A 16,524-nucleotide genomic window follows, 5' to 3' on the forward strand; every position below is an offset into this window, starting at 1 on the left:
AACTATTCCTTCTGGCAATACGGTTAGCAACCAGAGGACATAGATTTAAGATCATAGGTAGAAAAGTCAGAGAGATGAAAATTTCTACTCAATTACACCTGAAAATGAAAGGATGAGTAGAAGTGATTAACCATCAGAAGGCAATGAAATAAAAACTTAAAGGGGAGAAAATGCAGCATCTGTGGAGATCGAAATGAATGAGTTGCATGGCTGCTGGTGGGGCTGTATGAATTAATGATTCCTGTTTAGTTCAAAGGGACAGGATGTATCAATTTTTTGTGCCAAATGAAAATTGCAGGAAAAAGTGGAATTACTTGTATGGCCCAAAGTCTTTGATGTGACATTGAAACGGAGGTGCTGGAAATACACAGCAGAGCAGACAGCAGCTGTGGAGGGAAACAGAGTTAAGATTCAGGCCTATGATCAGAATGAGAGAAAATTAGAGATTTAAGTTCCAGGAAGGAATATGTTTCTGGGTACACATTAACTGCACTTTCTGTACATTAAGGACTGAAGTTCATCATTGATGATTAACTGAGAATGAAATACAAGTTCATTTTATTTTCTTGTTCTCTCAAGGGAAAATTCATTCGAATTCATTTTGGTCCATCTGGAAAACTCTCCGGTGCTGATATTGAGAGCTGTAAGTATTTAACTTCGTCATTGTTTTAAAATTATTGCTATTGATATTTAAGAATTAAGTTAGAACGTTAGGTTGGTGTAGTAGTTAGCCTTTACCGAGCCAGCTATCAGGACTGAGGTTTGAATCCCGCGCTCTCTGTAAGGAGTTTGTTCTCCCCGCGTCTCTGGGGATTTTCCCTGAGGGCTCCGGTTTGAAATGTACCGGGGGTGTAGGTTAATGGGGTGTATTGGCGGCATGGACTCCTAGGCTGAAATGGCCTGTCACTGTGCTGTATGTCTAAATTTAAATTTATAAATTTGAAGATTTATGCCTATCAATTTCAACATTAAGCATTTTAATCTGTAAACATTGCAACATATCTATTCATTCAGATTTGCTTGAAAAATCCCGTGTGATCTCACAACAAGCAGCTGAGAGAGGCTACCACATCTTCTATCAGATCCTGTCTGGAAAGATTCCATCTTTAATAGGTAAGTATTTGATCGCATAAGTTTAATTGCAAAAGCATAAGTTACCATCCAAAGTTATGGAAGTGATAGATGGGAATAAACACTTAAGGTTATCCATACAGGTATGATCAGACAGCTACTCTGTTCATCACTGGCAGGCCTGCCAAGTTCATTGCCAATTCGCCATCACCAATTTATTGCAAAATGTATTTATTAGTCAGGACATAGTCATAATTATAGATACAGATTAGGTGCCACTTATTATTGTATTCTACTTGTCTGCAGTCAAGGGGACTAAAACCATTTCTGGTGTCAATAGCTCTTCACAAAGTTAACCGAATGGTCTATGATTCAATGCATTGGATCCACCAGTAGTCCTTCTTTGTGGAGGTTAAAATGGAAAGAAATCATTTTTGTTACTTGTGTGCATTATGACGCAGATAAAATGCTAGATCTAGATTGTACAACCTGCTCCCACCTCATTAACACAAATTTACCCCCACTTACATCAGACTGGACCTAACTTACATCTGGTTATCATTTCCAGCCCATTCTTATTTGTGCAGTTAGCCCCTTTTCCATTGGCACCTTGTCCCAGGAATTAATCGGTTAAGGGTCCAGAGGAAAAGGAAAACAATTAGCACGTCAAATCATGCTCGGGATTGACTGCCTCTAACCCTACTCCACATCACCAGTGTCAGCTGATACCAACGTGCTAATTAAACCAGTGGAAAAAGAACAACTTCCATCCATTCCATTCCATTCGAAAGTAGACTCTCCGATCCCTGGGGATGAATTGTGTTCAGTGGAAAAACAGTTTGTATCCCAGTTAAACGTGGCCCAGTGGAAACAGCACAAACGGTTCCCATCAGGGATACTGCATGTCCAATGAACTGGGATGCCAGTGGAAAAAGGGCTATTCTTATCCTTCTTGAAGCCTCACCCCACCACTGCAGCTTTTCTGTCATATAGAGAGAATCATGAGTGGCAATTAGGTTTGAGGCAGCATAAAATGTGGCCCTGCCCATTTTATGGGCTTTCTGGCAATCTGGTTTTCAAGTGTTCAACATCCAGTGAAATATTTATTCAAAACATAAAGCACATGCAATTAATTGAAAACTTTATTTGTTAAACACATGTGTGGATACATTGAACTACTATGGGAAAATATTCGACTTCAAAATTAATAATAATGTAAAGGAGCCTCCTAGCCCAAAGACTTTGCAAGCCTCTCTATTAATTCCACGGTTGTCCTGTGGAAGTGAATGGTGTTTTCTCCGTTCCTTGCAAATAGGCCTGGATTACAAAAGGTCCGATGACACTTCTTTCACTAGATCAGGTGACTATCCCAATATTGTGGAATAGTTATCGTTCGAACAACACAACTTAAGTTGATCATCTGGCCATGATCACATTGCTATTGTAAATGATTTGAATGTTTTGTTTCGAACATAGTACCACTGACGACATTTCCAAAGTCGTTCGTTACCTGTAAAGTCTGAATTGCTTTGGGCATCCCAATGTTTTGAAAGATACTTTGTTAATGTAACCTTTTTTCATAGAACATAGAACATTTACAGGCCCTTCTGCCCACAATGTTGTGCCGACTCATATCAACCTACTCAAAAAACCAAACCTTCCCCTTATTCATAACTCTCTATTTTTTTTCTTTTATCCATCTGTCTGTCTAAGATTCTTTTAAATGTCCCCATTGTACCAGCCTTCACCACCACCCCTGGCAATGCATTCCAGGGACCCACTATTCTTTGTGTGAAAAAACAACTTACCCCTGACATCTTCCCTAAACTTTTCTCCCCTCACATTGAACAAATGTCTTCTGATTTTTGCTGCTGTTATTTTGGGAAAAAGGTGCTGGCTTACCCATCCTATCTATGCCTCTCATAATATTAAGTCACCCCTTATCCTTCTTCGCTCCAAAGAGAAAGCCCAAGCTATGCTAACCTTGCCTCATAAGACACGTTTTCCAATCCAGGCAACATCCTCTGCACCCTTTCCATGTCTGAACACAAAATGTGGTCTTACGAGAGTTTCATCGAGCTGCAACATCACCTCTCGACTCTTAAACTCAATCCCCTGACTAATGAAGGCCAGCATACCATAGCCTTCTTAACTACCCCATTAACCTGGGCAGCAACCTTGGGGGATCTATGGATTTGAACCCCAAGGTCCCTCTGTTCTTTCACACTGTTAAGAATTCTGCATTTCCTCTGCCTTCGTTTGATCATACAAAATGCATCGCTTCACACTTATCTGGATCGAAATCCATCTGCCACTTCTCTGCCCAAATCTGCATCCTGTTGTAACCCACGACAACGTTCTACACAATCCACAACACCTCCAATTTTCATTAGTTTATGATTATCAGATTCCTTTCACAAATAAAATTCGAGATGATAGTAACACAAAGACAAAAAAATTATGAAACTATTGTTCTTTTTCAAATCAGATTCGCTATTGTTGATTTCTGACCCTAACCAGTATTTCTGGGTGTGCCAGGGGGTTGTCAGTGTGGATAACATGGATGATGGAGAAGAGCTTGGTCTTACTGACGTGAGTAACTTAACATTAAGTTCATAAATCATTGCAATTTTTTTTTAATTGACAAATTTCTTCATGGAAATAGTTGGACAATAGGCTCAATTGCATGGAACATTCATTTAAAAGGTACGAGCAATTTGGATTAATCAGGATTTCAGAAGTTATGTTTCAGGCCTCTACATTTGATGATAATTGTCAACAAAGTCAGTGCACTTTTAAATAATGGTAGCGCCCAGAGATAGCGCCGATGTGGATTTTCAAATGCTAGCAAAGTAAGCACCAAGGAGATGGCAATCCTCTGTTCATTATTTTCAGTATTTTTTCTTCCCATCCCTTTATTATAATTCTATATTCACTTCTTAATCATACCTCAAAGCAAAATGAGGGGGTGGTTCGGGGGTAGTGAGAGGGTGGTACGTTGTTCAGGTTCGTGTGGGTCCCACTGGCTAAGAACCAGACCAAAGTAAAGGTACAAAGCACACGTTTATTTCAGGGATGGAAATGGGACAACAGGGTCGATATGTTAAGCAAATCTGTACACACACACACACACACACACACACACACACACACACACACACACACACACACACACACACACACACACACACACACACCACACACACACACAATGAACTGGTACATACAATGATCAGGGAAAAATTACTACGATGCCCCACCACCCCTCGACTCAGTGCAGGCACAGCTTTATGCTACAAGGGACACTAATTAAATGCTTCCAAGCCTTTTAACAGTGCACATCTTACCAACAGTTTCTCCAGCACCCTTCCACATTTCTAGGACTGGAGTGAAGCAGGGTGGTCCCAAGCTGGCAAAGAGAGAGAACAAAGAACACATGGCATCTTTATAGTGCTGGAGGGACAAGCCCACATCAGTTACTGGGGGCCAATAACTCAGTGGCAGGAGGGTTAATCTAATTACAACAGCCAATGGCCCAAGGCCAAGTACAGGCAGGCTGGAGAGTGCAGTCCAGGTAATTTACATGTTACCAACGGCAAGGTGTGCACTAATGGGTGGGGCAGAACCAAACCTTGATTGGCAGCTGGTGTGTCCTCCAACGAGGTAGTGGGCAGTGATGTCACATGACAGCCACAACCCTTTCCAATACAATCCACCCCTCGGAGGTCACACCACTCGCCAATCATGAGACAATCAGTAACTATGTATGTTACCAGCTCCCGCACCCCTGACCAAACAGGGTCGTTGTGTAACCAATAGGGCAGGGTGCTGTGGGAGCCGCTCCCCAGTGTCAGAGGGGAGGGTAGAAAAAGGAATTTATTTGGTCACCGACTCCTATGCCAGGGTTCTCTGGCTTAGCTGGCAAATGTGAGCACCCTTACCATCAACGTCTGTGAGCAGGCAGTGCAAGGTCATCCATCAGGTGCCAGAGCCCTATCTTGGCTTGCGCACCCCATGCCTTGGCCTCATGCTTGGGCACTCCTCAGGCACAGAGCCCAGATGCCTGTCACCGTGCTACCCTGTCATGAGGCAAGGGGCAGGCCAGCAAGTATACATCCAGGGAGTACCTGGGGTGCCTTCTTTTCTGGACTGACATTTGACACCAGGATGCCATTCCTGCTCACGTTCTCTTTCAACAGGTGCTCCAAATGCCTGTGTTGGATCCCTGTAACAATAGCTAGGAGGAGTCAGGACAGAAAGTTGGCTAATTTAGTGTTTTTAAATAAAGGCACCCACTGCCCCCACCCCATGTTTTTCTGTTAATGGGAGTTTCTGGGGTGATGCCGTCATTGCAAAACAAAATATATACAATATTTCCTATCATGGTCTGATCTTTGACTGGTCAACTCACAAACTGTAACTTTACATCCACACTGAGATTTTGTATCTATAAATTTCAGTTTCTCTGAGTGTGTGCTTATAGACATTATGCATAATAAAAACCACAGCTAAACGTGCAATTTAAAAAAAAATAGTCTTGTGGTGATACACCACTAGCCTACTGCAGGGGTGATCACTGTACCTGCAGGAAGATCACTAGAGGACAGACAACACCTGGCCGGCTATCAATCAGTTGACCTGAATTGACTAAACCCCTCCCGGTCAGCTACCAATCAACCACCCGGGATATAAGACACATCCGGCCCCTCTCGAGGTTAGTCACTCAGGAGCAAGGCACAGCTAGCCACAGCAGAGACTTTAAGCTGAATAAAGCCTGTTGTTTCAGTCTTTGAATCTTGTGTCTGCTTACAGTCACTACAGTGCATCGCAAGGCTTGATAAGATGGAATGTCCAGTAAAATGTTTCCAGAGCAACAGCTTTTCTCTTGCTGAGACTTTTTTGCATAATACATGATAAACCGTCTGTGATAATACAGATTCTATCACCAATGTGTATATGTAGATTGTAGAGGAGGATGACTGAGATTGGCTGAGAGCATACTGGAAGGGTCGGCTCTGAGCCAGACCAGGTCATTCTGGACTGGTCGACCAACATGTGATATGCTCCAGTCTTAAAAGCCTTGGTTTGGATCAACAAGCCTTTGATTCTTTCGACGCACTCTACACGGTCTTGTTGGCTAGTAGTCAGTTCAGTGTCACTGTACAGGTGCTCACAAAATGATAAGCAACCCTGAGGAAAGTGTTGGCCGATGTCCCGATATCAAATGGGTTGTAGCAAATAGCGGCACCAGGCGGAGATTTTGTCCAGAAGACTAGCAGGACTCTGCACCCTTGGATCTTCTGCCGGAGATTCCATTCAGCACCTGCTTTACTGGTGAGATCTGTAATTTAAAAGGAACACCTGCCTGGCCGGGGGGCAAGGGGCAGTACTTGTTCAACAGCTTGCTTTGTGTGACAAAAGCAGCCTGTTGTTCTGGTCCCAGTAGGAATGTGGCTTTTTTACGGGAAACCCTATAGGGTGGTTCAAAAAAGGTAAGGTAGGATATGTTCTGCTGCCAATACCTTAGGAGGCCCATGAGGCTCTAGGAGTCTGTTTTATTTGAGGGGATGGCAAATTCAAAGTTTCATTCTTGGCTGTCATCTTTGGCCTGAGCACCATTATAATCTCCAGAAACAGGACATTCTGGTTGGGGCACTGCATCTTTTCAATATTAATAAGCCAGCCCCAGTTCCTGAATGAGATTAGCATGTGAAAGATTGACACCTCTGGGAGAGGTTGAATAGGTTGGACATTGCAGCATATTAAACTGTGGAATGTGACTTGTCTCTTGTCCCAAGTAACTGCAAATTGCTCTTGTGAGTTGAAATGGAGAGGAATGGAAAATAAAGCATTCTTGTTGCAGGGTCTGTACTGTGGGCTACACACAATCTTGAAAGGAGGGGGAGGGGACAACTGATTCCCCTTTACCTGTCCCATCTACAATTGTAGCCCGTGCAACCAGAATGTCCCTGTTAGTATAAAGGGATTGTTTCTTTAAGACACACATGTCAAACTCAGGCCCGCGGGCCAAATTTGGCCCATGATATAATTATATTTGGCCCGCAAGATCATATCAAATATGTATTAGAGCTGGCCCGCTGGCCGCCGCGTCAGTATAGCGCATCAGAGCTAATACTACAAATCCCAGAATGCTTTGCAAATGTGTTGGCGCCAGCCCGTCAGCCCGCTAATCGCCCCCACCTCCTCTCTTTACTTCCATTAGCATCTGTGACCTGTCGCCTAACTCACATGTAATAAACCCCTCACGAAAAATGGCCAAACGAAAGACAGAAAACAGGACCTTTCAAGACAGGTGGGAGGCAAACTCTGACCCCAGAGTTTGATGAACTTGCATCTAAGAAGAGATGCCAAGTATCTGGTTTAGACCCAGGTGCATCAGAGTAAATCACAGTGTAGCAAGCTAAGCTTGGATTCATATTTTCTTTGGTTACTTTGGACTGTTCATAGTTGAAAGATTGGATTTTCATTGAAGCAAGTTTTTTTTTGACTTGTCGGCTTGTGAAAAAAAATACATTTAAAAGGAGCTTAAAGGCTATAGAGAAATATTATTTATTGAATATTTTATTTCTCATTTGTTAATGCTTCTTCTGGAAAGAGTTTAACCAAAACTATTATTAAACATTTATTTAAATAAGAAAAAGTTTAACATTACATATGTTGAAAGAAGAGAAAACATGCAGATGTTGTTGAAAATTTTCAATAAATATTTAGTTTGGCTCATGACTTAGTCCAAGTTTTTAATTTTGGCCCTCTGTGAATTTGAGTTTGACACCCCTGCTTTAAGACATTGATCCCTAGAATGCATTCAAGGAAAGGCATTATTAAGACTATGTGGCCTCAAGTCCCCCAGGCAGGTGTGGGCAATGGAACAAATGTGCCAGGAATCCTGGCCTTCATCCTATAGGAGGGAGGTTGGGTTCTGCCACCCCAGCGGTAAGGATTCCTGCTGGCCCAGATAAGACGGTTCCTGCCTCAGCAGGTCTCTGAGCTCAGCCTTGAGGGCAGGAGAGATTGTTTCAAGTTGGGGAGGAGCAGAGACAGTGGCAGGGGCAGCCCTAGGCTTTATCCCAGGGTGGTCATAGGTTTTCCCCTGGCCTTCCACCCCACAAAGTTCTTTACATAGGGCGTAAATGGCAGAGGTCTGGATCTTGTCTATTCTGGCATGGTCAACCCCTGGGCGCAGCAGATCCAAGAACAGCTGCCTGCATGTAAAGTGGGGAAGGAATATGGTGCGCCCACTGCATGTATTCTAGCCCTTCCAGGAGGGTGATGGCATCCCAGACAGTCTTCCCATTAGCCGGTGCCATGAGGGGCAGAACCACTGATTTAAGGTTGGGGGCTGCAGTGGTTACAAGGTGCCCCACAAGTGCTCTAGTCACACTTGCATTTTCAATAAAATTTTGGTTGATAGCCCCCTCTGTGGTGATATGTAATTATACCACTAGGTCACCAGGGGTCATCCCGGTGACCTTGTATATAAAGCAGTCCAGGGCTACAGTCTAGCCTTCCAGGTTTGTCTTGCAGAGAGACAAGACCTCTTAGTGTACAAATTAGTTTATTAAAGCTGTCTTATACTCGCACTGCTGGTGTGGTTATTGTCAGTACACCCTTGTAAATCCCTTTGATCAGCGCCCACTCTCTAATAACCTGGGTGACCTCACTGATGGTGCCCCATTATGGGCACTCTTGTAGATTCCATTCCAGGAGGGTGGGGTACCAGATCCTTACCGCAGTCACCACCCAATCCCACAGGCTGTGGTGCCCATAGGGCATTGTTTTTGCTCAGCTGGTCATCGAGGCTCCCCAGGGTGCTTGTTTCCTGGTGGGCAAGGCTTAAATTGGGGGCCCCTTCTTCCTACAGCCAGAGCAGTCATGCAGCCAGGTTTTCGTCCAGTCGCTGTCGATACTGGTCTGCTAGTTGGGTTAACCCTTTTTGGGAGAAGTCACGCATTTCAGTTGACTCGGAGTGGCCCCCTTCAGCGTGGGCATCCCCCTCTCCCCCCTCCCTGTGCTGGGTTCAGGACCACCTGGTGACAGGTTGGGCTTGTGAGGGCTCAACGGTGGGGGGAACGGTACATTAGTGTCAGGACCCTGGCTACCCAGGCGTCCCATCCTCATCATTGCCCAGCCAAGTGACCCCATTGCCCAGCCAAGTGACCCCATTGCCCAGCCAAGTGACCCCATTGCCCAGCCAAGTGACCCCATTGCCCAGCCAAGTGACCCCATTGCCCAGCCAAGTGACTGGCTGCTCACCTTGCTCTAATTTTAATCGGTTCAGGTCACCAGCCTGATCGACGGGCTGCCTGAACCTGCTGGAGCTGCACCAATTGGCAAGCGACCTCAAAGCCTCTGGTCTTCAGTTCATTTGCTCTGCCTTGGGCAGCAAGAAGTGCCTCCTACAGTCCAGTGCAGGTCCATTCCAGAGCTTCTGTTTCCCTATCCTTTTGATCAGAGACGGCCTGCAGATTTTCCACCAGCTGATTGGTGATCCAAACCTGCCATCTCAGCAGCGGCGCCAGCAGCCAGTAGGGACCCCTCTGACTGCCCCTTACCTTGGGAAATCCTGACTTCAGAAGGAGGGCTAGCACGTGGTGGCCCATTCACTCGTCACGAGGGTCCAGCTGGTCAGACCAATCCATGGGCTTATCGGTCGGCCAGCAGGCTGGCCAGACTTCCAAATCCCTCACTATTGTTGGACCACCCGGTAATTCTGTCTTTGGGGCCAGTACTGGCTTTCTTTCCCCTGTTCCAAAACATCCCTCTGATCTGTGCTTAGCCAAAACCCTTGGGACCCTGCTCACAGCGCCAAATGTTGTTCTGGTTCGTGTGGGTCCCACAGGTTAAGAAGCAGTCCAAAGTTGAGGTACAAAGCACACATTTATTTCAGGGATGGAAACAGGACAACAGGGTCGATATGTTAAACACACACACACACACACACACACATGAACTGGTACATACAATGATCAAGGAAAAATCACTATGATACCCCACCACCCCTCGACTCAGGCACGGCTCTATGATACAAGGGACACTAATTAAACAATCCCAACCCTTTTAACAGTGCACATCTTACCAACAGTTTCTCCAGCACCCTTCCACATTTCTAGGCCTGGAGTGAAACAGGGTGGTTCCAAGCTGGCAGAGAGAGAGAACAAAGAACACATGGTACCTTTATAGTGCTGGAGGGACAAGCCCACATCAGTTACTGGGGGCCAATAACTCAGTGGCAGGAGGGTTAATCTAATTACAACAGCCAATGGCCCAAGGCCAAGTACAGGCAGGCTGGAGAGTGCAGTCCAGGTAATTTACAGTAATTTACACCACTAATGGGTGGGGCAGAAGCAAATCTTGATTGGTAGCTGGTGTGTCCTCTGACGAGGTAGGGGGGGCAGTGCTGTCACATGACAGCCACAACCCTTCCCAATACATACGTGGGTAGTGAGGAGGTGGTATGGGAAGTTAGGGAGTGGTACGAGGAAGTTAGGGGATGGTACGGGAGTAGTGAGGGGGTGATGCGGGGGTAGTGAAGGGGGTGGTATGGGGTTAGTGAGGGGGTAATCACTGTTAGTTTGTCTATTTAATGCTTTAAGTCTCTTATAAAAGAGTTTAATGAATGAAGGAAAGTAGACCTCTGGTTACAACTTGCATTTGTATGTCAACTTCAGTGTAGTAAAACATTACAAAATACAAAAAGAATCTGAAAGAATGCATATATTTCAGGATTGAGCCATCAAATTTAAATTTCTTTCTGAGAAATATTGCAAACAATAGATTTCAGATTTAAGATTTATTGTCAGAGTACATACATGACATTACATACAATCCTGAGATTCTTATTGGCAGAGTGCAAAAAAAACCTGACTCAACATACTCATGTAAACAAATACAGAAATGTCAACAAACTGACTGTGAACTACAGAGAGAAAAAAATCAATAAAGTGCACAAGTAAGAGTCCTTAAATAAATCCCTGATTGTTGTTGAGGAGTCTGATGGTGGAGGGGTAGCAGCTGTTTCTGAACCTGGTGGGGTGAGTCTTGTGGTGCCCAGACCTCTTTCCTGATGGCAGCAGCGAGAATGGAGTGTGTGTTGGGCTGGGTGGTTCCATAATGATTGCTTCTGCCCTCCAATGTTCTTGATGTTGGGGAGGGTTTTACCTGTGATGTCCTGGGCTGTGTCCGCAACCTTTTGCAGAGCATTACTCTTGGGAGTATCGGTGTCCCCACACTAGACTATGATGCGGCACACTTTCCACCAGCCAATAGAGGACCATCTTGATTTTAACTTCCGAGAACATCGTTTGGATAATCACTTGAAGAACAATGAAATAATAAGGTTTTGGAAATCGGAGTTGCAATTTGTTTGAGGGTTTGATTCCTTTTATTTGGTTACCAGGTTGCCTTTGATGTACTGGGCTTCACGGCTGAAGAGAAACTAAACATCTACAAGTTGACAGGGGCTATTATGCATTTTGGTAACATGAAGTTCAAGCAAAAGCCCAGAGAAGAACAAGCAGAATGTGACAGTCCTGAAGGTAAAGGAAACCTTCTTTCAATTTGACATTTTTCCATCACAAGCAATTGAGAAAAGCACCAAGTAGAAAATTATTCTAAAATATTCGAGAATGGCATGTGTAGAAATATTCAAACAGTTCACCAGGCTCTACCTTTGAGAGTCATTGAAGCCAGGGACGGTTTCAAAGTCCCCAGAGCAGTGGTGAGTGCCTCGTTCTGTTTTGCCCTCAATTCCCCAGAGAGAATAGGACCGCGCAGCATGGAAACGGGCCATTCAACCAGCTCAACTTTGCCACCCGGCTGCACTAGTCCCACTTGCTTACTTTTCACCCATTTTCTTCCATACTCTTCCTGCCCAAGTCCATTAAATGTCACAATTATACCTGTTTCTATGACTTCCTCGAGCAGCTCATCCACCTAGGTATCACTCTCTATGTGAAAGGTTATCCCTCAGGCTTCTTTCAAATCTTTCCCCTCACTTTAAGCCTACGCCCCTCATCATTTTATATACAGACACCCCTTCGTCTCCAGCACTCCAAAAAAAATGGGCATCCTATCCACTCTCTCCTAGTAACTCAACCCCTACAGATTTCAGATCAACAATCCGAAAAGCAATCATCTTACATCACCCTCTGACTCCTTCCACCAATTGAATCCAATCGGTGACCTCTCCTTTGACCCCCATGGAATCTAATTTTCTAACCAAGTTTAATCATGTAGACAAAATCCCCTCAACAATCCTCTAACTCATCTCTTCAAAAAAATTCAATTAAATCTGTGAGACATGATTTCCCCTGCAGCTAGCTGTGCTGACATATCAGTCCTTGCCTACCAATTTTGTCCCTCAAAATCACCTCCAGTAATCTCATCTCCTCCAGGTTGCCATGAACTCTTCCAATCTCCCTTTTGATGGCTGCCCATTTATCAGATGTCCCTTGACCTCCAAACAGCCTCTCCCAGTCAACTTTTGCAAATTCTTGTCTAATACCAACAAAATAAGCCTTGCGGCAGTGAGGCATTTTCTGACAGTTAATTACTTACCCTGCCTCATTCCCACAGAAGGTTCAGTGTTGACTAGTAGAGTCCTCTGCATTATGTTTGAGGATCATTCCTGAATACAGTTAATAAATGATCCTATCTATGCCCTTTGCAATATGGGAGGCCCAGTCAAAATATAAGTTGAGTTGAAATCACCAGTTACATTGCTCAGGCTTCTCTGAGCTTTACTGCTCATTTCCAGGGCTGTCTGGAGAATGGTCTAGGATGCAAAAGAGACTTACATAATTGTTCCACTTACCAATTTTCAACTGCTCAGCATCTTTTGGTGTTCTGAGAATGAATTTCTTGTCCTTGTCTCTCATTCTTGTTGGGTCTGTGGTAACTGCAAATACCACCCCCCCCCCCACCCCCCCAGAATGGTTCAAAACTCAACCTAAAGTGGCATGAAACTGCACCAAAGTATGACGTCAAGCAAGGGTAAAAGTACAAAGCTGTAATGTTTGAGGAAAAAGAAAATGCCCAAAAGATTCAGCAAATCAAACAACTTTTCTCCCTGCTGCTTCTCCTTGTCCAGTGGCTGATAAAGTCGCCCACTTGATGTCGCTCAATTCGGGTGAGTTGCAGAAGGGCATCACCAGGCCAAGAGTCAAGGTTGGCAATGAGTTTGTGCAGAAAAGCCAAAATGTGGACCAGGTAAGAATTAGCATCTCATTTGGTTTTGCAGTTCAATTTATTTTGTTTAAAAAATAAATCTGTTCACCATCTGTTTATCAGTCAACCACCATTTGTATTTACTTTACTTAACTAGGACTCTGTGTCCCAGTTTTCCAGGACTACCAACAACCACATATACTCCGGGTCATATTTTCCTGGGACTGGTTTTATACCCAATTATGTACAGTACTTTAATACTGTAAAGGTTTACCCATGGATTCAGTTCGGAGTATTTATGATGAAAGGTTAAAAATGGCTGGAGTCCAAAGGGTTAATTGCTAGCTTTCCTCCTCCTTCTCCCTAGAACTTTTGTTGGGTAGAGTTTATGGGCATAAACTGGTCCCTCACCAACTGCCTACTTTTACTATCAGTGTCGAAAATGTTTTTGACCACACTGAACAGAACAGATACACCTGAGCTAACATCACTCTTCATCCCCATACTGCTCGCTGCCCAGCAGGGGTCATTTAGTAGAAATCTAAGTGTCAGCAATAGCTGATTTCCACCCTGAATCCAAAAGATATCTCACGTTCAGTTGAGATAGAAACCTGGGAGCTTTTGATGGGCAGCTATCAATAGCCTGAATGCCTCTCCAAATGGGCCTCTGGAAAACCACACATAGGAACATAGGAACAGGAGTAGGCCAAAAATGGCCCATCGAGCCTGCTCCGCCATTCAATACGATCATGGCTGATCTAATTTATGACCTAACTCCACCTACCTGCCTTCTCTCCATATCCCCTAATTCCTCTATCATGTAAAAATTTATCTAACCGAATTTTAAATATGTTTAATGAAGCAGCCTCAACCACTTCCCTGGTTAGAGAATTCCAAACATTCACTACTCTCTGGGAAAAACTATTTTTCCTCATCTCTGTCCTAAATCTACTCCCCCGAATCTTGAGACTGTGTCCTCTCGTTTTAGTTTCTCCGGCCAGCTCCTACATCTATCCTATCCATACCCTTCATGATCCGATATGTTTCTATAAGATCACACAGCCCTTTCAAGATTCTTTCGGTAATACAAAAGAATTGGAATGCATGCTTCAGAGTGAGTTTGAATCTTGTGGATCAAAAAGATCACAGTGTGTTGTGAAGGCAAGATGGTTTGCCTTCCACACAGAGATCTGGGGGCTTGGCTGTATTGTCGATCTACAGGCTCTCAGACAATCTATATACTGTTATTAGTGTCCCAAGTAACATTAGTTAACTATGCAAACCAGCAATCAACCAGATCACATAAACTCAACCCAATTTTAACTCCATCCCTTCATCTCATCTGTTATAAGCTGATGGGATGATGAGTGGATGTGGGTAGTTGAAAGAGAGAATGGGTGGGTTAGGAGAAGAAGGAAGATGGACATTAATTCTTCCTTTCTTGAGCTGATCTGCCAAGTAAATCTAGATGGCAAAATATACCAATCCTATTGTCATTAGTGCTCTCAGTTTGGAACTGAGGTTCAGATCATGTTACCTGCCACTTAAATTTAAGAACTTAATGGTGATGCCCCCACCCAAATAGATCTAATCTTCCAACAATGTCTGCCTGAGCCAGAGGAATCCTAGAAATTTAAGCCTATACATTTTCTTGTGGGACGGTGAAGTTGAATTTTAAGAGAGTTCCTTTGTTCCGAAAGCTTTCTCACAGGTGGTCTCTTTATGCCTCATTTCTCACTCAAAGTCACACTTAACTTCAGGCAGAGTTATGAATTTGTTTCTGCAAATAAGGTCAAAGAACTAAAAATCAGGCCTCCATTGACATTACATAGAAACATAGAAGATAGGAGCAGGAGTAGGTCATTCGACCCTTCGAGCCTGCTCTGCCATTCAACGAGATCATGGCTGATCTTAAAGTTCAATACCCCATCCCCGCCTTCTCTCCGTAACCTTTAATACCCTTATACTGAAGAAATAGATCCAATTCCCTCTTAAATATATGTAATGAACCTGCCTCTACTGCCCTCTGTGGCAATGAATTCCACAGATTCACCACCCTCTAGGTAAAGAAATTCCTCCTCATCTCGGTCCTAAATGGTTTGCCTATTATCCTCAAACCATGGCCCCGGGTTCTGGATTTTCCCATCATCCATTCTGTCCAGTCCTGCCAGAATTTTATATGTCTCTATGAGATCCCCTCTCAATCTTCTAAACTCCAGGGAGTACAATCCCAATTTGCGCAATCTTTCCTCATAAGTCATTCCTGCCATTCCAGGTATCTTGCCTCATGTTGAAACGAGAATTTCTCCTACACAATAGCATTTTCTTGAACCTAAAGCATAATTTATATGCAATAATAATTTTGATGAACATGATTTTATTTGTGTCCTTTTTCAGTGCTACAATGCAATTGGTGCATTGGCGAAGGCTGTTTACGACAAAATGTTCAAATGGATGGTATTCAGAATCAACCGGACTTTGGACACCAAGTTACAGCGTCAGTACTTCATTGGAGTGCTGGATATCGCTGGCTTTGAGATCTTTGAGGTAGAGTCTTACAATGCAGGTCACCAAATAAAGAAATGACAAGATTAAATGATGTAAATGAAGAGAATATATATCTTAGTAAAGGCAAATGCTCACTTAAAGAATGGATTTTAAATTGGTGAGATCATGTCATCCACCCGCTGTCGGAAAGATGAGAGAAATTATTGGTCAGATAATTTGTTACAGCTTATCATCCAAAGTCAAATTATTCCTACTACGCTCAGGGATAAAAAATAGAATGAATTGTGACAGGACAAGAAACTCTTCAAAGCTGCTGCGCCATACAGTAGGATCATGGCTGATCGTTTATGTCCACATTTCCTTCTCCCACTGTCCCCAAAGCCAAATTCTCTTAGAATCTAAGCATCAATAGATTACTGCACTGAATATACTCCACAACAGAATGTCAACTCTCCTCAATAGACAGGGGTGGCACAGTTAGTGCAGCAGTTAGTGCAATGCTGTTGCAACATCAGCGACAGGGATTCAAATCTGGTGCTGTCTGTAAAGAGTTTGCATTCTCCCTGTGTCTGCATGGGTTTCCTTTGGGTGCTCCAGTCCACCCTCCCACCTTTCAAAATATACAATGGTTGTAGGTCAATTAGGTGGTAACTGGGCTTGTGGGCCAGAAAGGCCTGTTATCGTGGTGTATGTCTAAATTTTTAAAATTAAAATATAATTAAATTCCGAAGGCCTTGTAGCTCACCGAGTTGAGAAATT

At 43.7% G+C, this 16,524-nt stretch overlaps 1 protein-coding gene across 1 annotated transcript in view; it reads left to right on the forward strand.

Annotated features, from left to right (window-relative positions):
* Positions 1 to 16,524, forward strand: part of LOC138747263 (myosin-16-like) — a 65,969-nt gene that overhangs the window by 11,154 nt on the left and 38,291 nt on the right. Inside the window, exons 7-12 of the mRNA XM_069906325.1 lie at positions 580 to 643; positions 1,015 to 1,113; positions 3,560 to 3,663; positions 11,489 to 11,627; positions 13,181 to 13,299; positions 15,655 to 15,804. Of these exons, the coding sequence (XP_069762426.1) occupies positions 580 to 643; positions 1,015 to 1,113; positions 3,560 to 3,663; positions 11,489 to 11,627; positions 13,181 to 13,299; positions 15,655 to 15,804 (675 nt within the window). The remainder of the gene's footprint in view (positions 1 to 579; positions 644 to 1,014; positions 1,114 to 3,559; positions 3,664 to 11,488; positions 11,628 to 13,180; positions 13,300 to 15,654; positions 15,805 to 16,524) is intronic.

The sequence above is a fragment of the Narcine bancroftii genome, chromosome 12 (assembly GCF_036971445.1).
Source record: "Narcine bancroftii isolate sNarBan1 chromosome 12, sNarBan1.hap1, whole genome shotgun sequence".
NCBI lineage: Eukaryota > Metazoa > Chordata > Chondrichthyes > Torpediniformes > Narcinidae > Narcine > Narcine bancroftii.